Genomic DNA, 19,556 nt, shown 5'->3' with positions numbered 1-19,556 from the left:
AAATTTCACGAGACGCTACGTCATAATATATTTATACGTTTACATTACCGACAAGTGTTATTGACTATAACGATTTTATCTGATTTTTATTTAAGAGATTTTGTTGTATTGTACCTACTACCTATACGTTGTGACATTTGGAAGTTTATCTTGTGATATTATTGTTATTAAAATTAAATTATTTTTTTTTTACTATTAGTAATTCAGCATATCTTGGTGAATATTTTTTTTATAGACAAAAATAATTTTACAAGATCATTTTATTAGAAGATAAAGCGTTTACAGACTTAGATATTTTGATCGATAACCACTTTTTGTACTATATAAAATATAATATTATACAGTAATAAAATTTATTATATTCTGATTTGGTAGGTAAGTAGGTATATGAAGTGTTAAAACTTTTGCATCATGAAGCAAGTTAAGTACATCAAATTTAATTTTTATATTATAATTGTATAGGCATAAATATAATTTGTAAATAGTTTTATATACCCTTAACAACTACTGGATTGGGCTTAATTGAATTCTGAATTGATAACATTTTTTACATAACACAAACCAAATAAATCTTAACTTTAACCACATAGAATATATATAGGTAAATTGGTTTGTTGATCAGTTTAGAATAGTAGCAGTTTTGTAATTTTGTTGAATAGGGGCATATTCTATTGTATCTATAATTATAGGGAATTACGTATTTTGAGTTTTATCATTTGTGTTGACTTTAGAAACTTTCTCATCATATGTTGGCTATTTTAAAATGCTTTTTGTGATTTTGTATGTGAATTTAAATTTTCCCAACTATCTTTGTGTATGGTATATAATATATAACATCGATAAGTGGCATCCCTAAGTCGTTATCTAAGGTAACTTGGTTTGTGTGTGTGTTTCAAATGATGGATGGAGAAACTTGACATTATACTTTTACACAATATAATAAATATACATAGGGCGTATCTTTTTTGTTTAACGATCTTATACTAAAATTGTATTTAAATATATATTTTCAAAATATACTCCGTATAATAACTTATTACTTTTTACACACAATTTACATTCTACATACTCGATTTATTATAGTTAACTTAATAATTATTTCACAGAGTGTAAAAAACTAAAGATTTCAAAATGTAGGTATGCTTTGCTAAGTGACTTTCAAACGGCACTCTGATTTAAATACCATAGTACCTATTTCGAAAATCAATAGGTATAATCTAAATTTAATTTTTACTTTCTTAGCGCGTGGACTCTGATAGTTGATCGTATACAGAATGATTCACCAAACATGCTCCTCTTTTAACCTTTAACGATGATAATTTTGTTCAAAATCTATAGATTTTTGGAATATTGATTTAGTAAAGTTGAAGTATTTAAAATATGATCTTTAATACTTTTTATACCATTTAAAAAGTATCTTGTGATGATGTAGATTTATTTTTTTTTAATGAGAAAAATTATTTTTTTCTGCTAATTATAAATTAAATGCTTTTTTCTTTAAATTTATTGTTGATGCTGATAAAATTATCCTGGGTCATTACTCATTACACTTACACTTAGTATTTGGTACACTTAATAAGTTTAATAACTTTGAAACTACTCGTTTGAATTTTAAAATTTTAATTTATGTACTTTGAAATTTTAAAACAATTTAAATAGTTATTTTCTTAGTAATTTACAATAAATTAAGGTGAATTTTATATGAAAAAAAGTTAATATTATCACGAGATAATTGCTTAAGTTCCATATAAAAACAAAGTTTTGAGAAATATAGACGTCAAGTAATTAGGTTCAAAACTTTTATTAATAAAAATTAAATAAATTAGATAACATGAGTTGAACCTTGAGCATAATATGTGATCATTTTATTTGGGGTTTTAAACATATATATAATTTTTGTTTATTATTTCATTAATACGCATGTTAATATTTATTTTGTAAATTATTCTAATGTACGAGTTAACTGTAGATACTGACCGTCGCTGCCGTGGCTCTCGTCGTCTGCCGAATGCTGTCTGCTCGATCTCGAGTTCTGTTTGGATAAAAACTGAAAAAAAAAATGTAGATAGCTAAGTTCGAAGAATGCTTTATGCGTATATTTTTGTATTATATAAATTTACACCTATAATTAAATTGAGTTCTTATAATAAGACGTTATATTTCCAAATTTTAAAGAATTTAAAAATTTTTAATTTCAACAAATACCTAATAAACAATGTGCATGATGTAATAAAGTTTCTTTACAAGTATAGTTACCGCTGTTAAAATTAAATATAATTATATTGATATATTTGTGTGATAATTAGACGAATTAGGGAGGTGTTGAAATTAAATGAAAATCTATAACTGTAAAATAATTTACGTAGAAAAGACATTGAAAATATTAATGAAAAAGATTTAATTTAATTGAATCGATACAATATTCAAACTTGATCATATTTAGTATTTTTGAATTCCAAATTGTAACTCAAACCTAGTTTTTGTTTAATTGGTGACAATTTTTTTGATTTAGGAATTCGTTACTGTTTTATATAGAATCTATACGTATTTATTGATATATTTCTATGTACATATAGTCATTTGGGTTAGGAAACTTAGTGTTATAAGTGAAAAAATGCAGCCAGTGCAGGTTCATCATTATGTTTCACAAAATATTGATACTTATACTATTTTAATCGTTTGATAATGATATTTTTAAGTCAAAAGATCGAATTTGATATGTTTGTTTAATATTTGTAGGTTTAAAAGAATTTTTTAAGATTTTAACTGCTTATAATTTTAAAATAAGTACTAAAACGTCTAAAACTATCAAAATATTGATATATATATATATATTATAATATTATGTTTTTAAATTATCAAATTCAGTGTAAAACAGCAATATCATTTGAAAGTATTGAATTAAAATTGTTTTGTACGTCGTGAAAAAGTATCGCAACTTTTATGGTTACCATAAAAAACACTGGTGTAAAATAGAAAAGAAATAATATTATTTCTATCTTACTAATATAAAATGTGTATGATCAATGGGAAAACAAGCGTATAAGTGTATAACCCTGTATTTTTGTACGGAATGAAAAGGTCAAAAGGTTTTGTACGTGTTTACCCTAATAATTTACTCTTGTGGGTTGATGGGAGGGGGTTGTGTACGTAAACTTGAAACTTATGCTGCAAATATACAGCTGCAATAGGTAGTCGGTAACCTCAGTGTATTATTCTGTGGTGCTAGTAATTTTCTATTATGTACAATTGATAATAAACAATAACAATTACTATGGTTGACCTGCCATTTATTATGTTACAGACTTTATCGGCGACCTAGGAAGAAAATGATAATATATGTTTACATTATAGACTGCAGGCTGCGTTTTATAGCTTGTTCACCAGAGAGTTACTATCTATATAGTATATAATATATTAGGTATATAATATTATGATAGTTTGATGTATATTATATAGCGTATATAAAATATAGGACCTGAACATATAACCACACCATTGCATGTAAAACATAAGACGCGACTAAAATTATTAACTATATATTTGTAGTATTTCTAGATAATATTTAAAATTTCGTCAATTTGCAGACAGCGTTGGCTAAAATATATAATTTTTTTCCATAATCAAGTATGATTTAACTTAAGTTATTCAAATATTTAAAGTTATTTGCTAATAATTACACCAACTATTTTTTAAGATGTAAGATATATTCAGAACGCATTAAAAATTTTAAATATTTATTTTTTTTATAATTTGTTTTTGATAATAACATATTTTCCTTAAATTATATTTCAAAACAAATCTTAGCAGTGCTTCCAGTCTTTTCAATGTAATACTTATTATATCATACTTCATAATACACCTAGGTTTATAACATGAATTATACTATATAATAATATTATATTAATTATTATTAGAGACAGGAATTTCATACCCAGTAATAAGCGCTGAAATATTAATTACGCATTTTAAGTAAAATTAAATTTTATATTTTTGTTTTTTGGACAATGATTTAAATATATAACATTTATAAAACACTAGCTGTGTAATTAAACTTGATTTGGATATAAATGAACAAACATACTGATTGCAAGTGCGGTGCTAGCGCTATATCGGTTTTATTGCACCTCAGTAGTCAGTTCACAGCCAAATCGGCATCGATGTACATTGTAAATTGCTTTGAGAACTAATTTGACTGAATGGGTAATCCGTTGAATACCAATGATGGATTAGATATACCTCTTGGTATATTTTTAAACTAAGTCCATAAGCTACGAATACCCGGGCATTTCTTTTTGTTTTATATTTGAATAAAAAACAATAAATTAAAAAAAAAACCTATAGCAACGCACAGCTTGGCTAATCTATCTATTAATAATTATTACATAATACACATTATTTCGTAGAATTCAATGTTCTGTGACCTAGTTTTAATTTGTATTACTAAAATAGTACTTACTTATTACTTATTTATTATTTTATATAATTATATATCAATATCTAGGTAATGAAAAAGTCATTATAGAGTTAATTCAGAAATGAAAGATTGTTGTCTGAAAAGTAGTGATTTTTCGATAATTATCTTTTATCCGGGTACCGTTCAGTAATGACCCTATACAATTGATAATAGTAATAATCGGCAATCACATTATAAAGTTATGATTGCACGACGTCTCGAGTAAATAAATTAACTAGGGTAGGTATTTTAGGATCTGTAGAGGCTATGGACTTATAAAATTGTAATATATTTTAGCAGTTTAGGTGTTAGCGGGCACTTACCACGTTCGGTCGACTAGTTGATTTTGAAGGCGACCGCTTGTTATTCCATTCGGCGATCAATTGGTCAAAGTGTTGCGATTGTGCTAAAGCAGCCTGCTCAGGACCCAGATTCTATAAATACACGTGATTTGGTCAGTAAATTTTCCGTTCAAAATATTGTAGAGTGTAGGTATTAAAGTCGCGTAAGTTATTATGTTTGAGTGTGTAAGTACCTGTGATCCCATGTTCTCATTATTGTTAGCCTGTTTTGATATTTCTTCCATGCTGGCCGAAACGGAAAATCGGCGAAGTTTTTCGTCGACGGCCGCCCGCGTTATCGACGAGGTTAAGTGTGCGTACTTTCGTTGCCACGTGTATGAATCCAACGAGTATTCTTTGATCAACATCCTCCTCATGGGTTTTTTGGCGGCTAACGATCTATGTTCTAAGACATTGGCATGACAGATATATTAAAAAAATATTATAATAATTATTATTAGGAGTGATTAAATGAATATAAGTAGATACTATATTGTCATAATATAGAACCTGGAACTAGAACAATGATGATTTTTATAGGTTTCCATACGTTGAAATACAAATTTAAAGCATTTAAACTATAATTTATTTAATATTTATTTGAAGTAGATGAGTACATTTAATTTATATAATTTTATAATAAACATATTGTAAGTATGTATGCTCAAAATTGATTCATCGTTTATAATATACCTACGCGTTTCATGTGCATTTATTTTTATCGTAAAATACATTTATATATTTATTATTATATTATTGATATTATTTTAATCAAAATTTCATGACGACGAGTAATATACAACTATATTTATACATATATTATATCAGTGGCATATTTATGGGGTGAGATTTAGGAGATTATCTCTTCGCCTGACATACCATTTTTAAGCTTATATTTATATGCTTATAGTTTATAGTTATGTTTTTTCATTTATCACTTTATCAGTAGGTAATACAATTTTGAAACGTTTGGCATCAACATTTTTAGTCAAATATCCGCTTTTAAAGATATTTTAAGTACGTCACTGTATTAGATTTTAAGTGGTGTAGTAAACCCAAATCCCATGTAATTATTCTAGTTATTATAATGTAATATAATAAATTATATATGAAGTATAATTTATGCTGAAAATTAATGTAGGTATTTACCGTCATTAATGGTGAATATAGGCAAAGCCTAAATCAAAGATGAAAACAATAAGTTGTTTTCACTATATATGCACAAAAATGCATACCTAGTAGACATGAACAGGATGTAAAATTAGAATATAGAATAATCACACCTCCATACGTCATTGATAGGACCCATGAATACAGGTAGAGCACCTAGCATTAATAGAGAAGGTAGTTTACTGTAGACTTACGCATAATAAGCTTACGAATTTACGATAGTGAGTTTTATATATCTTTTTAATTTTTTTTTAAATTTGTACAAATAAAACATACATTTTTATTTGTAAATTATAAAGTGAAGCGTTCATTTATTTCAATATACCTATAGTATCTATCTTCCTCAATACGTTTCAAGATTACGTCGAACGAGCTACATCGTTTAAATAATGATCATGGTACCTATCGCAGTGTCCTGCACAGTGATCACTACAGTGAAGTGAGTAATGCAATTGTTTTATAATGAACAGTAGTTTTTAGTATGTCCTAACGTTTCGAGTAGAAAATAAATATGCAAAATATTCTTCTCGAACCGATTTTGTTTTTTGCAAAAACTAATTCTATTTAATATTATTTAGAATTTGTGAATAATAATTTAAATTTAATATAATGCTAAGTATTCTTAGAAATAGAATCTGATTCATTTGAATTAAAACTTCGATTTCAATGATTTAAAAAAAATTACATTTTAGGTTCTGATTTTGATTCAGTTCTAGTCTTTGCGAAGTATTATTTGTATTGTATTATAATATCGATGGATTTTTTGTAGAACATTTTCGGATCAACTATTGTGTAGTGAATGAGAAAAATAATATTTCGAAATAAATACTACAAGCATAGAGTACAGAACCATTTAAAATGGTATTACAAAGTTCAAAAGACAGAATTGGTGATCGCGAGAGAAAGTAAAAATAAAACATAGTACTATAATTGGACGATTTTGTGCTATGTGTACTTAAATGTGATAGTGTATACACAAATTGCATTGTATATTCGAACATGATGTAATTTTACTGCTTAAAAGAAACATTCTGTTATTAAACACCGGAAAGCCATTAAAATGATCCGAGAAAACAATTTTATTATAATAAAATAAAATATTATATCAAATTTAATTTTAATGCAGTATTATAATTTATTTATTTTAGGTTTTTATAATAGTAGTACATCGTTGCCTTTTTGTATAAATCTTGGTAAACAAAGAGTGACTTTCTTATCGTTTTAAAATGTAATAAAACGACAATCGTATATGGACTACGGCTCATACAACGTGAATACCGAGTTTATTATGTTATTTATTGAGAGTTTTCAGTTTTATTTAATAAAATAATTACAATGTTTAATATGTTTATATTGTTCGAACTGTTACGCATTAAATATAAGTTATTATACTCATTAATTGACGTGTCTAAAACGACGACGATGACCTTATTACTTTTTTTTTTACCTATCTAATATTTTATTGACGTTTGGTTTTTGTGGCAAATGAAACATTGGTTATATATTATGTACCTAAGTACTACGTCATTCAAAATAGTTTGGTACTATATGTGTGTGACTATAGTGCGATCGAATTTTGTGAATAATGGGCTTAGTAAGGACCATAAAACGTATGTTTGAGAATATTTGTTGAAAAATAGCCCACCTTTTATTTTTCATGTAAAGCATATTAACTTTAATGTTTGATGGTAAAAACTAATATTTTATTTTTCAAAAAAATACTAACTAAAGAAATCAACGCGTAAACATGCTTTTAGTGTTCGTTTTCAATCTTTAAAATATTTAAGCAATTATTCTTGTTTTAATATTTTTAAAGCGTTTAGTTTATTTTTGGTATGGTCTAGTCACTAAATGTTAGTGCAATTCTCCTTATAAAAACTTTTATTTTTCCCAAAATCACAAAAAATTATAAAATATAATACTAATATGTCCAATTAAAATGGATATCATCTCATTTATTACAAATTATAAATATAATGCAAATACCTCGGTTGATGAAAACCGGAACCTTGACGTACTGCGCGGGCGTGTTCATTAGCTGCGTGATCGGCAAGTACTGGCTCTCGTATAGATGTACCGCGACTCGGGTAACATCTGTGGACATTGACAGGCCCAAAATGGGAAGGTGTAGTTGTAGAGACGTGAGCGGCAAGCCACGTTTAGTGTCCCACACGATTATCCGTTTGTCGTCGGAGCCGGAAAGAGCTACTGAACCATCACCGCTCAGTTTGACACACGTTACGTGGCCAAGATGACCGGTTAGAAGGTGTCTGTCATCGCCTGTGTGTATGTCCCATATGATGAGATTGGCATCCCATGAACCGGATACAACGATTGATTTGTCGCTGATAGCCACAGCCACGCACGTTACCTGGTCTTCGTGTCCGACCAATACCTGTAGCACGCGGACGTGATTATAAATATGTGTCTACTGTTGATGGCGGCATAGGAGTGGATAGACATGTGGGATATGGGTGGTTTTGATGAAATATAATGAAAGTTTTGATAATTTTTTGGATAATTTTAATAATTTCTATTATTTTATGCTGTTCTCGTAAATTATTATTCGCGTTTGTTGGTAAACCTTTATAAACTATTGATTTTTATGCAGCTGCCAAATCTACTATGATAATAGATCTAAGACTGGTCGATGATCAGTTAATCAATTTCAAGTACCAATAAAATTTCCCATATTTGACCGAAAAAAAACTCTTCCTATACCCACAGCAGCTGAGAACGACATCCATTGAGAGGCTGGTTGATAAACGCTAATTCGCTTCTGTAATACACATACCTGCGATAGTTTGCCACCATTAATTTGCCAAACTTTCAATGACATGTCTTTAGACCCAGTGATTATTTGCAATGAGTCGTACGTTATCACGAAACACGTTATCTCTTCCGTGTGACTGACCGTCCATTTTTCTGTCCAAGGTCCTCCCTCGTTTTTGATTGACAACGGCCAGATATGCAGCCTGTGTAAAACTTTCATGTAATATATACTGTAGTAACGTGACTTGAACTTTAATGACTTGTTACGTTTTGATTAGTAAAAGTGAAAAAAAAATAAGTTTTTCTTTTCTAAATTGACTTTATTAAAAATATGAACTGACCTTATTGTCTATTTTTTAATATAAAAAATTGATTTATTTTTATTTTTTAATAATTAATCAATAAATATATAATATTATATACAGTTAATTTGAATGGTACAACAGTAAAAAAAAATAAATGCTTGAACTTTATTGTCATTGATTTTGATTGAAATCGTATAAGTTATTATCAAACAATATAAAAAATAGTTGGGAACCGATTGCAATAATATAATTTTTTTTTTAATCATATGGTTTATTAATATCAAAAAAATCTATTAAAAACTCATTGATCTCAAAATGTCACGGTTCATACCAATTTTGATATCAGTGTTAAATAGTAAACAATTATGATTCTTATGGTTTGCGGTTCAGTTCAATTTTCGTAATTCATGCGAAAAAATGTCTATCGAGTTATGACTTACGAAAAGTGGCCGTCACCGCTGACTAGGTATTTCATGTTGTTGGTCACTGACAGATTAGTCGCTGGGCATATCACCGAGTTGAGTAGTGTTCCATTGTCCGACAGCCAGACCGCTATGACGCCCGCCTTGTCGCTGGACACGACCTTCTCGCTGTCTGAGGTCACCTCTACGGCGGTGATGGCTGATTGGTGGCCCTGTCGGTCAATCAAACAACAGTCATTTGTGTGAGAAACGAAAATTCAAAGACGTGGAAATTAAATAACTCATTGATACAGATAACGTCGATTATATTTAGTATATGATATAAAGTGTACTTACGCTGAACGTGAAAACGGCATTACCCACGGTCAGGCCCCAGACCAATACAAGTTTGTCTTCCGAACCAGAAACGGCGAAAAGACCATTGGAAGCGATGGCCAGACACGTTATGGCGGCTGTGTGACCGTGCATGGTGGAGTGCAACTCATTGTTGTTCAGTTGATAGACATTTTCTAAGCTCTCCACGTTCAGATGCCAGACGTTAACCAGACTGTCTAGGCCACCTGTTTGGATGGAACATGATCGTAAGTAATTCGAATTTTAAATTTCATGAAAACGAATTTCTTTTATAGTTATTAACTGGGTTTGATTTATATTGTGCTAAAAGCTCACTACAATTGGATTTAATGTAATTTATTTATATGTTTGTTTACGCTTTAAGAAAATTATAGTGTACAAAGTGTCAATCTTAATTTATAATTTTAATTTAATTTAAGAATAAATAATACAACAATTATTACTGTAAATAATGAAATTAACAATATTTTTAAATATGGAGACAATATTTTAAAGACTATTACAACCTTTCGGGTTTATTAAGACTATATAATTTTGAATGGGGTGACTGATAAAAGGTAATCTCCGTTCTTATGTAAATAGTTTAAATAACTCAATCTATTTTTTCTAGGATTTTAAGATAAATAATATTACTATTTAAAATATTTAAAAATAAACGATGCATCATTAACCTTACGCCTGGAGAAAAGTTAATGCACACCTAACATCAAATCAATAATGAGTGTTTTATCGATTGATACAAAACATTTTTTTTTTTTTTAAATACCTAATTATGTTTTAATGGAAGAATGAAACTTTTTATCGTCTCACATACAGTTATATTGTATCTATGAATATGTTATGCATTAAGTTTCAATACTTTTATTTCTATGACAAAAATAAAGTACCAACTTAATTTGAATTTTTCCTGAACATTTTACCAAAACTTTTAAATTTAAACTGTTATTTTATTGAAACACGCATTTATAATTATTAGACAGAAGCTGAGCTAAAAATGTCTCATAATGTCCGAGTTCGAGTCCTTAACTTATTACATGTCATACCTGTAACAGCCATTGTGCCATCTCTCGATATGTCCAAACAGGTGATGGCGCTGGTATGCGGCTTTCGAGACAACGGCGATGATTGTTTGCTGATAGTGTGCGCACTTCCCATTTTCCGGAAATTCCAGTAAGCGATCTTGCCGTTGCCTGTTCAGTAACAAAAATAACACGATATTGTGAGTGGCGAAAAACCAAAACAATCCACAAACACACACACACATACACAAAATATCCTTAATATTATTATTGCTTACCCGCAGTGACGAGAAAGTCATCGTTGTTGGTGATTTTTACGGCGATTACTTCTTTGTGGTGCGGTGCTGTAGATATTGGCACGAGGTCTAAATCTCCTGAATGTATGTCGTATATATATACCCTGGAATCAACACCGGCCACAACTGCCCGCTGACAATCCTCCGCCAATGCGATCGACATGACCTTAGAGCAGTATCCTTTCAGGTTGTGTATGAGCGTGCCCGTAGCTAGCGCGTGCAGCCACAACTGATTTCCTTCGCATAGCACCAACAGGAACATGGAGTCGACAGATATGTCCAACATTTCAACGGGCCCGGGCAGAGAGATGGTGTTGAGTAGGTCAAGAGTGTCCATTTCCCAGAGGCACACTGTGCAATCTGACGAACCTGTACACGCGTCGTAATGTTTAGACGTGTCACCGAAATTATAGTTTACGAGCTATGTAAATTTTGTTTTTGTTTCTCGTATATTTTTAACATTAAAATTATTTTACGTAAATACATTATACACGGAGGCGGGTTTAAGGTATAATCTCATATTTTAGACTCATAAACTATTTTTTTTTAGTTGTTACGTTATGTTTAAAGACCTTTAAAAGTAGTTTATTTTATTTTTAAATATATATTTTAGTTAAAATAAAACAAAAAATTTTTTTTTATTTTTAGAAAAATGTACATAAATTTAATGTTGTATATCATTTTGAGGCGAAATAAATTTAGATAAAACAAATAAAAAGAAATGCTAAATATTTCCGGAAACAGAAAACTTATTGTCGTAAATTTTAATTAAACTTATACACCATGTCATTTGTATACTAACCCGTAACCAGAACGTCTTGCGATGTCAGTTGAACGGCCGTTACGGGTCCTTTGTGGTAGTCAATTTTTCTTACCATTTTACCTTTTAACGTGAATAGAAGTATTTTACTATTTTCACAACCCAAGACAACACCAAGTTCCTTATTGCCACCATCATTTATTGTCGCTACGCAAAGGCTTAACACCAGAGATTCTAGTTCGCTGTAAAAAAAAAAAAAAATATGCAGAGAAAAATTAACAGTTATACAATTTTGCTATTCACTTGCTAAAACTTTGTTAGTTGTATAATTATATAATTTCAATTTAAGACTGCCAAATGTATACTGATAGATAAACCTTTGAAATAATAAATATAATTTTCAACATAGATTTGGATTTGTTTTGGTGACAGTGGGTCTACTTGCGTAAAATTGATAAAAAAAAAATGTTTTAAAAATAAACATAGTTCCAAAAATGGTGGTCGATTTTCAAGATAAACCGTTGACTTTTGACTTAAGTAAGTTTATGGAAACGAATATCTTACGTGTATTTCGCTAATAAAGCGTATGTGTTTAGATCCCAAACCAGAACGCTATGGTCTTCAGAACCGGTGACTAATAACTGAGGGTTTTTATTCACGTTTAAACACTTTATCGGTTTCTGGTGTCCTTGGAATGTTTGTACTCTCGTGTTTCCCATTGTATGCCAAAGTTGAGCGTCTCCTTCTTTCGGTATGACAACTACGTGCTGCGCCGAAGGTGTAGGAGCTATGCGATGGATCGGTATACTGCAGTTAACGCCTGAATAATAAACCATACCGATATTAATATCGAGTCGAGTGAACAATTTATTTTTTATTTTCGTAATAATGTATTACATTTGATGTGAAGAGGTAAAGGCGGCTGTAGCCAACTTGTATGCGGCACTAATAACGGATCTGTGAAACCGTCACACCATGATACCGAACATCTTATGATTCTGTGCATTAGTTTACTACTATCTGTAATATCAGAATGGATTGTGGTTAATATCTATAATGCATTATAGTTTGATGCGCAATGTACGTGTTTGCTTACCTGCTACGGGTCGTAGCCAACTGATGATTTGTGCCCCGAGCTGCAAAGTGTCCCTCGTTAGTACATCACTCGATTTCCTCACTGTATAGTAAACTAATTCGACATCTCTATCCAATACATAACATCGCGCGTGTTCTAGGATAGATCGTAGATAACTGACGGATATAGTTCGTACCGCCGCCAATAAGAAGTCAAAATTGCACAACGTCAACTCTTTTAGTCTGATGTGGTCACCTGTGAATTTGTATGTGAATTATTTTTTATTTCAATAAATATGGTACGAAATTAGTGTATTGTTGTAAGCGTACCTGCTTTCAACAGATGAATCCATGATTCCTCGACGTGTCTTAAACTGTACGTCATGTCATTTTGTATAACGGTTTCTCCATCTTTACTCACTGCTGTAATAATACATTTATTTGTTTTAATGCTTGGTCGAATGGTTATAAAATGGTTGTTAAATAATTAATTTATACTATAATTTAATCATTCGTAAAAAGTTAAAGAATTATAACTAGTATATACTTACAACCATCAGTTTTAGATTCCGATTCGTCTTTAGAAAATTCACTGAAGAACAAGTTTCCTATTTCCATATGTAACGTTCTTTTTTGTATCTTTGATGTAAGATACCTTTGCATAACTACATCATATGTTATTTTATGCCTCCAACATAATAATATGCGGCCACTCATAAATTTTTCGTATAAGAGAGGCACTATAAATATATTTATATAAATCCCATTAATAATATTTTATTTTATTTATTTTATATTTTCAACATTTTGGTTCTTACTTATGGTTTTTTTAGCTGTACAAAATGTGGAAAAATTGAAATTTCCGTCTTCTAACTTTAAAGGAGTTCCAAAATCACCTGTAGTTGGCATAAGCAGTTCAAGAAGTTCAGTTTCTGTCAAACCAAATTCGGATACTGATATGTATGAAGCCAATTTAGAAACAGCTTTCAAACCAAACACTTGTTCGTAGTTGTCTAACATATTGTTAATATTTGACTTGATTGTCTCTAAAAAAAAAAGTTAACTTTAATTTAAGTTTATTAGCTGAGAAAAAAATTAATATCGGTTTTCTATTAGTGTTTTAAAAAAATTATTTTGAGTGGAAAGTCATAAACTTATAGCTACTTTAGTTTATGAATGTATTTTAACTAAAAAAAATGTTTATTAATTATTTTCCTAATATTACGGAAAATCTTCAAAAAATATTTTATAATGAAATAAGGGTTCAAATGAATTTCATTTTTGATGTAGTAACAGTATGTTTAATGAAAACTTCAAAATTATTGTGTGTTGATGTAATCGAAATTAGATGAATTCCTAAAATGTTTAGTTGATAAAATTCAGAGTATTTTATTGTTTGACTATTATTTTTTTAATTCCTCTCTATCTTGAGTATTAGTTAAACATTTGAGTAGTTGAAATTTTTATGATAATATTATAGTTAAATTTTGTTTATTTGTATTTATATTTGATGTTAAAGACTGTAAAATCAAATATCTAAAAAGTCGATTTACAATAAAATAAGATACCTACTGTTAATTAATCTAACAAGACAATAGTTAATTTATTCATAGATAAAATAATTTTTTTAATAAGAATTGCAGTTTATCATTTATTTTTAATTTTAAACTATCTTACCTATGTTAGCGTCTGGTTGTTTCACATAAAATTCAGAATTTCTAAAACGATCTTTTTGCAGGGGAGTCATTTTCAATTCATCAGGAATATACAAGGTTGTGCATACGATATGTACGTTAAATGGCAGTACTGTCGGTAACCAGGATAGACCCGCAACGACATCTGAGTCTAAAGGGTTTAACCTATGTAAGTCATCAATGAACAAAATCAAAGTTGACGATCTGCATTCGTCTTCGAATCGCTTTAACAGCGTCTGAAACCAATCACTGATGTACAGCGGGTCAAAAGAGGCATCTAAAGGTACACAAAGTCCGGTGGGCTGGAGTACACAAGTTAGCTGTTCGCAAATAATTCTCAACAGTTCCAAGTTGTATGAGGCTCTTGGCGTGACACCCGAAAACCTCACTATTCTTACTGGTTTTTTGTCGAACCATTTTTCACATTCTCGATAGATGGTGTTGATTATCGATGTTTTTCCGGAACCAAGACCTCCATGTATAATGATCGGGCCGTGTTTAGTGGTCGTAGACATCATTTTTCGTATTTTAGTGACTGCATCCATTTGAGGATTTGGAGGGTTAAGTTTAATTAGATCTTTGCAGTGTGCTATGTGCACTATTGCTTCCTTTAACACTTCTTGTATAGTTTTGTTTCTGGCATTTAACTCGGGTCTCTGTTCAATGCTTGTATTTATCATACTTTGCATTTTTGACATGACTGCTTCTTGGAATATGGTCAGATACATATCATGCTCGGGATGTTCACCGTCGATACCTCCAGGTTTCCATTCTACACTGTAATCGTAGTTTGTTTTTGTTTAATTAAATGTACACAGGAAAATTATATGTACTTACCTTAATTCAATTAGATTATCTGGCGACACAGTGTCCTTTAAGAAATGTTTAAATGATGAAACTGTCTCATCGATACCACTTTCATAATTGTGTCGTCCAGTGAATTCTCTATTGAATACGACCATGTGATCTTTATCTAAGTCTAAAGAAACATATATATATATTATTTTCATAAACATGATGTATTAATTTAACTAACCTAGAGCGTGTAAAGTTTGATGCTGAACTGCCGAATGGAATATTTGAGGATCAACAATCAAACCTCTACTTAATAATTCCTGTGATGCTTCTTGCATTACTACTAAAGCTTTTTCATTCTTTTCAAACCAAAGACGCAATTGTTCTTGATCTTTATCATTACTGAAAAATATTCAAATAAGTATTACAAAAATTTGTAATACCGCAAGTAGCAAGTAAAGATCAAAAGTTATTTTTAAATTCAAATTATTTTAATTTAATTTCCAATTAATTAAATATTATTTTATATTTTGTTAATTTTTTAGCTATCAAAAATATAGTAAATTAAAAATTATACATGAATTTAGTACTGATAGTAGCTTATAATTTATTAAATAAAGTAAAAATAAAATTTACATTTTTATTTTGCTAAGATAATAATTTACAGTACGCCTGTTGAATATTATCAACTATATACGTAATTATTTTGCTTAAACATTCTTTTTTAAAGTTAATGCCATTAGAATTTTTCTTTGGATAATTTTTGAAAAAACAAATTTAAATATATCGATTTCAACGGAAATACTTTTAGAGTGATACAAGATCTTTGGAACATTCTGTATTAATATATCATTTTAAATAATATTGCTATTTATTTATATTATTACCTGTATATAATATGTAAAAATCTAATTAAATTTCAAATATTTTTCGTCTTTTCATAAAATCGAATTATCTTGTGTACTTATAACCGAGTTATAGAATTCTGAGTTTTTTTCAATAATTTTCAAGGCAAATAATTTACATACTATTATATTTTAAAAATACGTATTTAAAATGAAAGGACAAATTTTACTTTATCCATGCTTATCTGATTAAATTATTACAATAATATAATATATTATTATAAAAAAATTTCTTTTATAAAAAATTGTTCAATATACTCTTAAAGAATTTATTATTTTTTGAATATATGTATTATATAATGTATGTTGTTTGATTTTGCTAGTAGAGCATTAGATAACATATTACATAAAGAGAATAAATATTGTTCAATGTTCACTGAGACATGGATCGTATAAATATCATGGTAATGATTTATTATAACTGTATTATGTGTAGTGTTATTAAATAAAATATCTTTAATTTTTTTTTTTAGTTCTATTTTAATATACTTTGTATTAATATTTTATAAGCATTACACGAGTAATGCTTTATTAAAAGTATTTTATTTTATCATTTTGCATGTTGTTATATTTTATTGTACGAAGTATGAGAATCATATTATGATATGTATGATATAACAGTATGTTAGAGCATCAAATATTGTAAAAATCTTTAATATTATTAAAATAATTTTGATTTTATTTATTTTAGTAAACATTTTAATCTGGTTTATGGTGAAATATTTGAACACTATAATAATAATAAGTTTATTTTAACGGCTAATTTTTGTGATTAGATAATGAAAATCTATTTACAATAGTTACAAGTTGATATTTGCTTTTTCAATCTCTACATTATTCTTTAATTGTCTATCTCGGTTATATATTAAATTTTCTTTAACTGTTAAAATATTAATTTGAAGTCTATCTACGTGTTTTCATTATATCATTTTCCATAGTCACTTATTCGTTTCATTCAGTTGCTAAGTATTATTATTATAATGCATTATCTTAAAATATTGTTCATTTATATCAAGTCTAAAAATAAAGATAAAAAAGAATTTAAACTTTATATTAATTGAGTAATATACTTTTCTATACATTAATTGATATACGAGTGTGTTAGTGACTTTTTGGAATTTATGTCATTATTTAAAAATTTAATGAATCAAAAAATTGAATTTATTAAATGTATATATTAAATAAATTATACATATTATATAAATATTATGTATAGAAAAAATAATGAAAATAATTTGAGGTTTTTTTAATTTATATTATTAAAAACAATTTTATGAATACTCAGAAGTATTAATTTCATGAATTAAGTGTCCAGTTTGTGTAAAAAATGATCACACTAAGTGGAAACACTATTTATTTATTATATATTTAATCTGATATCATTGGCTTGTTAAAAAAAAAATATTTATTTTTTGTTACTATAGACAGTCACGATGGATGGTACTTTTGAGTTTAAAAATTATGTAAAATTGGAGACACCTGCTCTGATACCTTTCATTTTTCAAATTATACCAGGATCCTGTCAAAACCCTATTACTGCGATAAGTCATTCGTTTTGTTGGATGTTACAATGAGTTGACGCCGACGGGACTTTGGGTTCGGCCTGTTTGTGGTTGGACGAGGATTTGATTTATGTCTTTTAAACATAGATTCTATTTTACTGTGTGTAATTCTTACTTGCAACCATCTAGCAAGGAAATAGGTTTATAAATATGAAAGCCTTTTAAAATTAAGAAATAGTGAAAAAATCGTTGATGGACTCTTGGGAAGTGACTTTGTCGAACGGATTAAAACCAGTGACAGCAGATGATGGGTTTTCCCTTCCCCCTCTTCTAGTCATTAACGGTAAACTTGTCGAAATATATTTGTCTTTGGATTACATCTACACAATCCTACTCGACAGTCGAACGTTCTTTAATTGAAAAATAAACACAGTTGGGCATCTCTTTCCTCAAAAAAAAAAAAAAACACAAAAATACTTTAATTCACCGTTGTACTAAAGAATTAGTTTAGTATTTAATTTAATTGAAAAATAGACAAAATTTGAATCGTTGGACAGAGAATAATTATTCGATGAATTTTCAATTAGTTAAAGTATAAACAGTAATAATTAAGTTAAAATATTTACGGATTAAATAAACAAAACAACTAAGATTTTAATCATTAGAAAATAAAATAAAATATTGGCAAATTATATTAATAATTAAGAGGATAAAAAAAAAAAAAAAAAAAAAAAAAATGAAAGATTGTAGAATATTATTAAAGCTTTAATAATATAAAAACTTTTAATAAGTTTATAGTATATTATTTTTAACAATAGAATATAATACATAATATACCTTTTATACATATAACCTTACCTAGCATCAAATATTAATATATATATAGATATTTTTGTTGATTATTTTTATACATGTTAGTATACTTTTTCATGAAATTCCAGGTTAATATTTATAGGTTACATGTTCATCTATACTTACATCATATAAATACCTATTAATATAATTTTTGTCGTTTATGTTGTAGGAATAAATGCTTAAAATGTATAAAAAAAAAATATATAATAATAAATCAATAAATGAATTATAAAATAGTGTTATGAAAATATAATTTTGATATTTTGTTTATGCTTTTATATAATATTTTAGCAACGTGTTGAAATATAATGAAATAAACATGTTAAAAACATTTACTCTTCATAATTTAAAACAAACAATAACTTTTGAGTGACAGTATAGCAAAATGAGTAGATTATAATATGAAAATATATATAAACAAAATTTAATTATACGCAAATAAAAAAATATTAATATTTTTGTATTATAAAATAAGCAAGGTTACGTTAATTTTATGATTTGTTTTGAAATTTTACGTAACATACTATTTACAATAGGTAATGTTTAATCAATAAAATACAAGCTCGATAGAATAATAAAAACTGACACGATTTTGATGATTTTAACAATTAAAATAAATAAAATAAAAATAAAATAAATAAAAAAATATTTTTTATAAATTAGTTTGTAAGTAGATATTTAATATTTTTTTAAATCATATGAATTTTTATATAATTTTTATTTTTAAACATAATAAATTTTTACGGAGTTGTTAAATACAATCCCATACATTTAAATAAATCATTTGTTTGCTTTTTCAAAAACAATTATTATTTATAAGAAAAAATAAGATTATT

At 28.1% G+C, this 19,556-nt stretch overlaps 1 protein-coding gene across 4 annotated transcripts in view; it reads right to left on the bottom strand.

Moving 5' to 3' along the window:
- The window catches only part of LOC112595790 (NACHT domain- and WD repeat-containing protein 1), a 188,360-nt gene that overhangs the window by 5,128 nt on the left and 163,676 nt on the right, over positions 1–19,556 (bottom strand). For all 4 annotated transcript variants that reach the window (XM_025341125.1, XM_025341126.1, XM_025341127.1 and 1 more), the window contains 19 exons: positions 15,700–15,860; positions 15,501–15,642; positions 14,647–15,440; positions 13,788–14,015; positions 13,521–13,709; positions 13,300–13,392; positions 12,992–13,225; positions 12,793–12,915; positions 12,460–12,715; positions 11,938–12,137; positions 11,118–11,504; positions 10,864–11,010; positions 9,803–10,026; positions 9,485–9,678; positions 8,762–8,942; positions 7,954–8,362; positions 4,992–5,203; positions 4,780–4,890; positions 1,978–2,047 (listed from right to left, as the gene is read on the bottom strand). In XM_025341125.1, coding sequence (XP_025196910.1) covers positions 1,978–2,047; positions 4,780–4,890; positions 4,992–5,203; positions 7,954–8,362; positions 8,762–8,942; positions 9,485–9,678; positions 9,803–10,026; positions 10,864–11,010; positions 11,118–11,504; positions 11,938–12,137; positions 12,460–12,715; positions 12,793–12,915; positions 12,992–13,225; positions 13,300–13,392; positions 13,521–13,709; positions 13,788–14,015; positions 14,647–15,440; positions 15,501–15,642; positions 15,700–15,860 — 4,355 coding nt within the window. The remainder of the gene's footprint in view (positions 1–1,977; positions 2,048–4,779; positions 4,891–4,991; positions 5,204–7,953; positions 8,363–8,761; positions 8,943–9,484; positions 9,679–9,802; positions 10,027–10,863; positions 11,011–11,117; positions 11,505–11,937; positions 12,138–12,459; positions 12,716–12,792; positions 12,916–12,991; positions 13,226–13,299; positions 13,393–13,520; positions 13,710–13,787; positions 14,016–14,646; positions 15,441–15,500; positions 15,643–15,699; positions 15,861–19,556) is intronic.

Source organism: Melanaphis sacchari, unplaced genomic scaffold (assembly GCF_002803265.2).
Source record: "Melanaphis sacchari strain LSU unplaced genomic scaffold, SCAv2.0 Contig2_pilon_pilon, whole genome shotgun sequence".
Lineage (NCBI taxonomy): Eukaryota > Metazoa > Arthropoda > Insecta > Hemiptera > Aphididae > Melanaphis > Melanaphis sacchari.
Note: the sequence above shows the minus strand (reverse complement) of the source record. Positions and strands in the feature narration are given on the sequence as shown.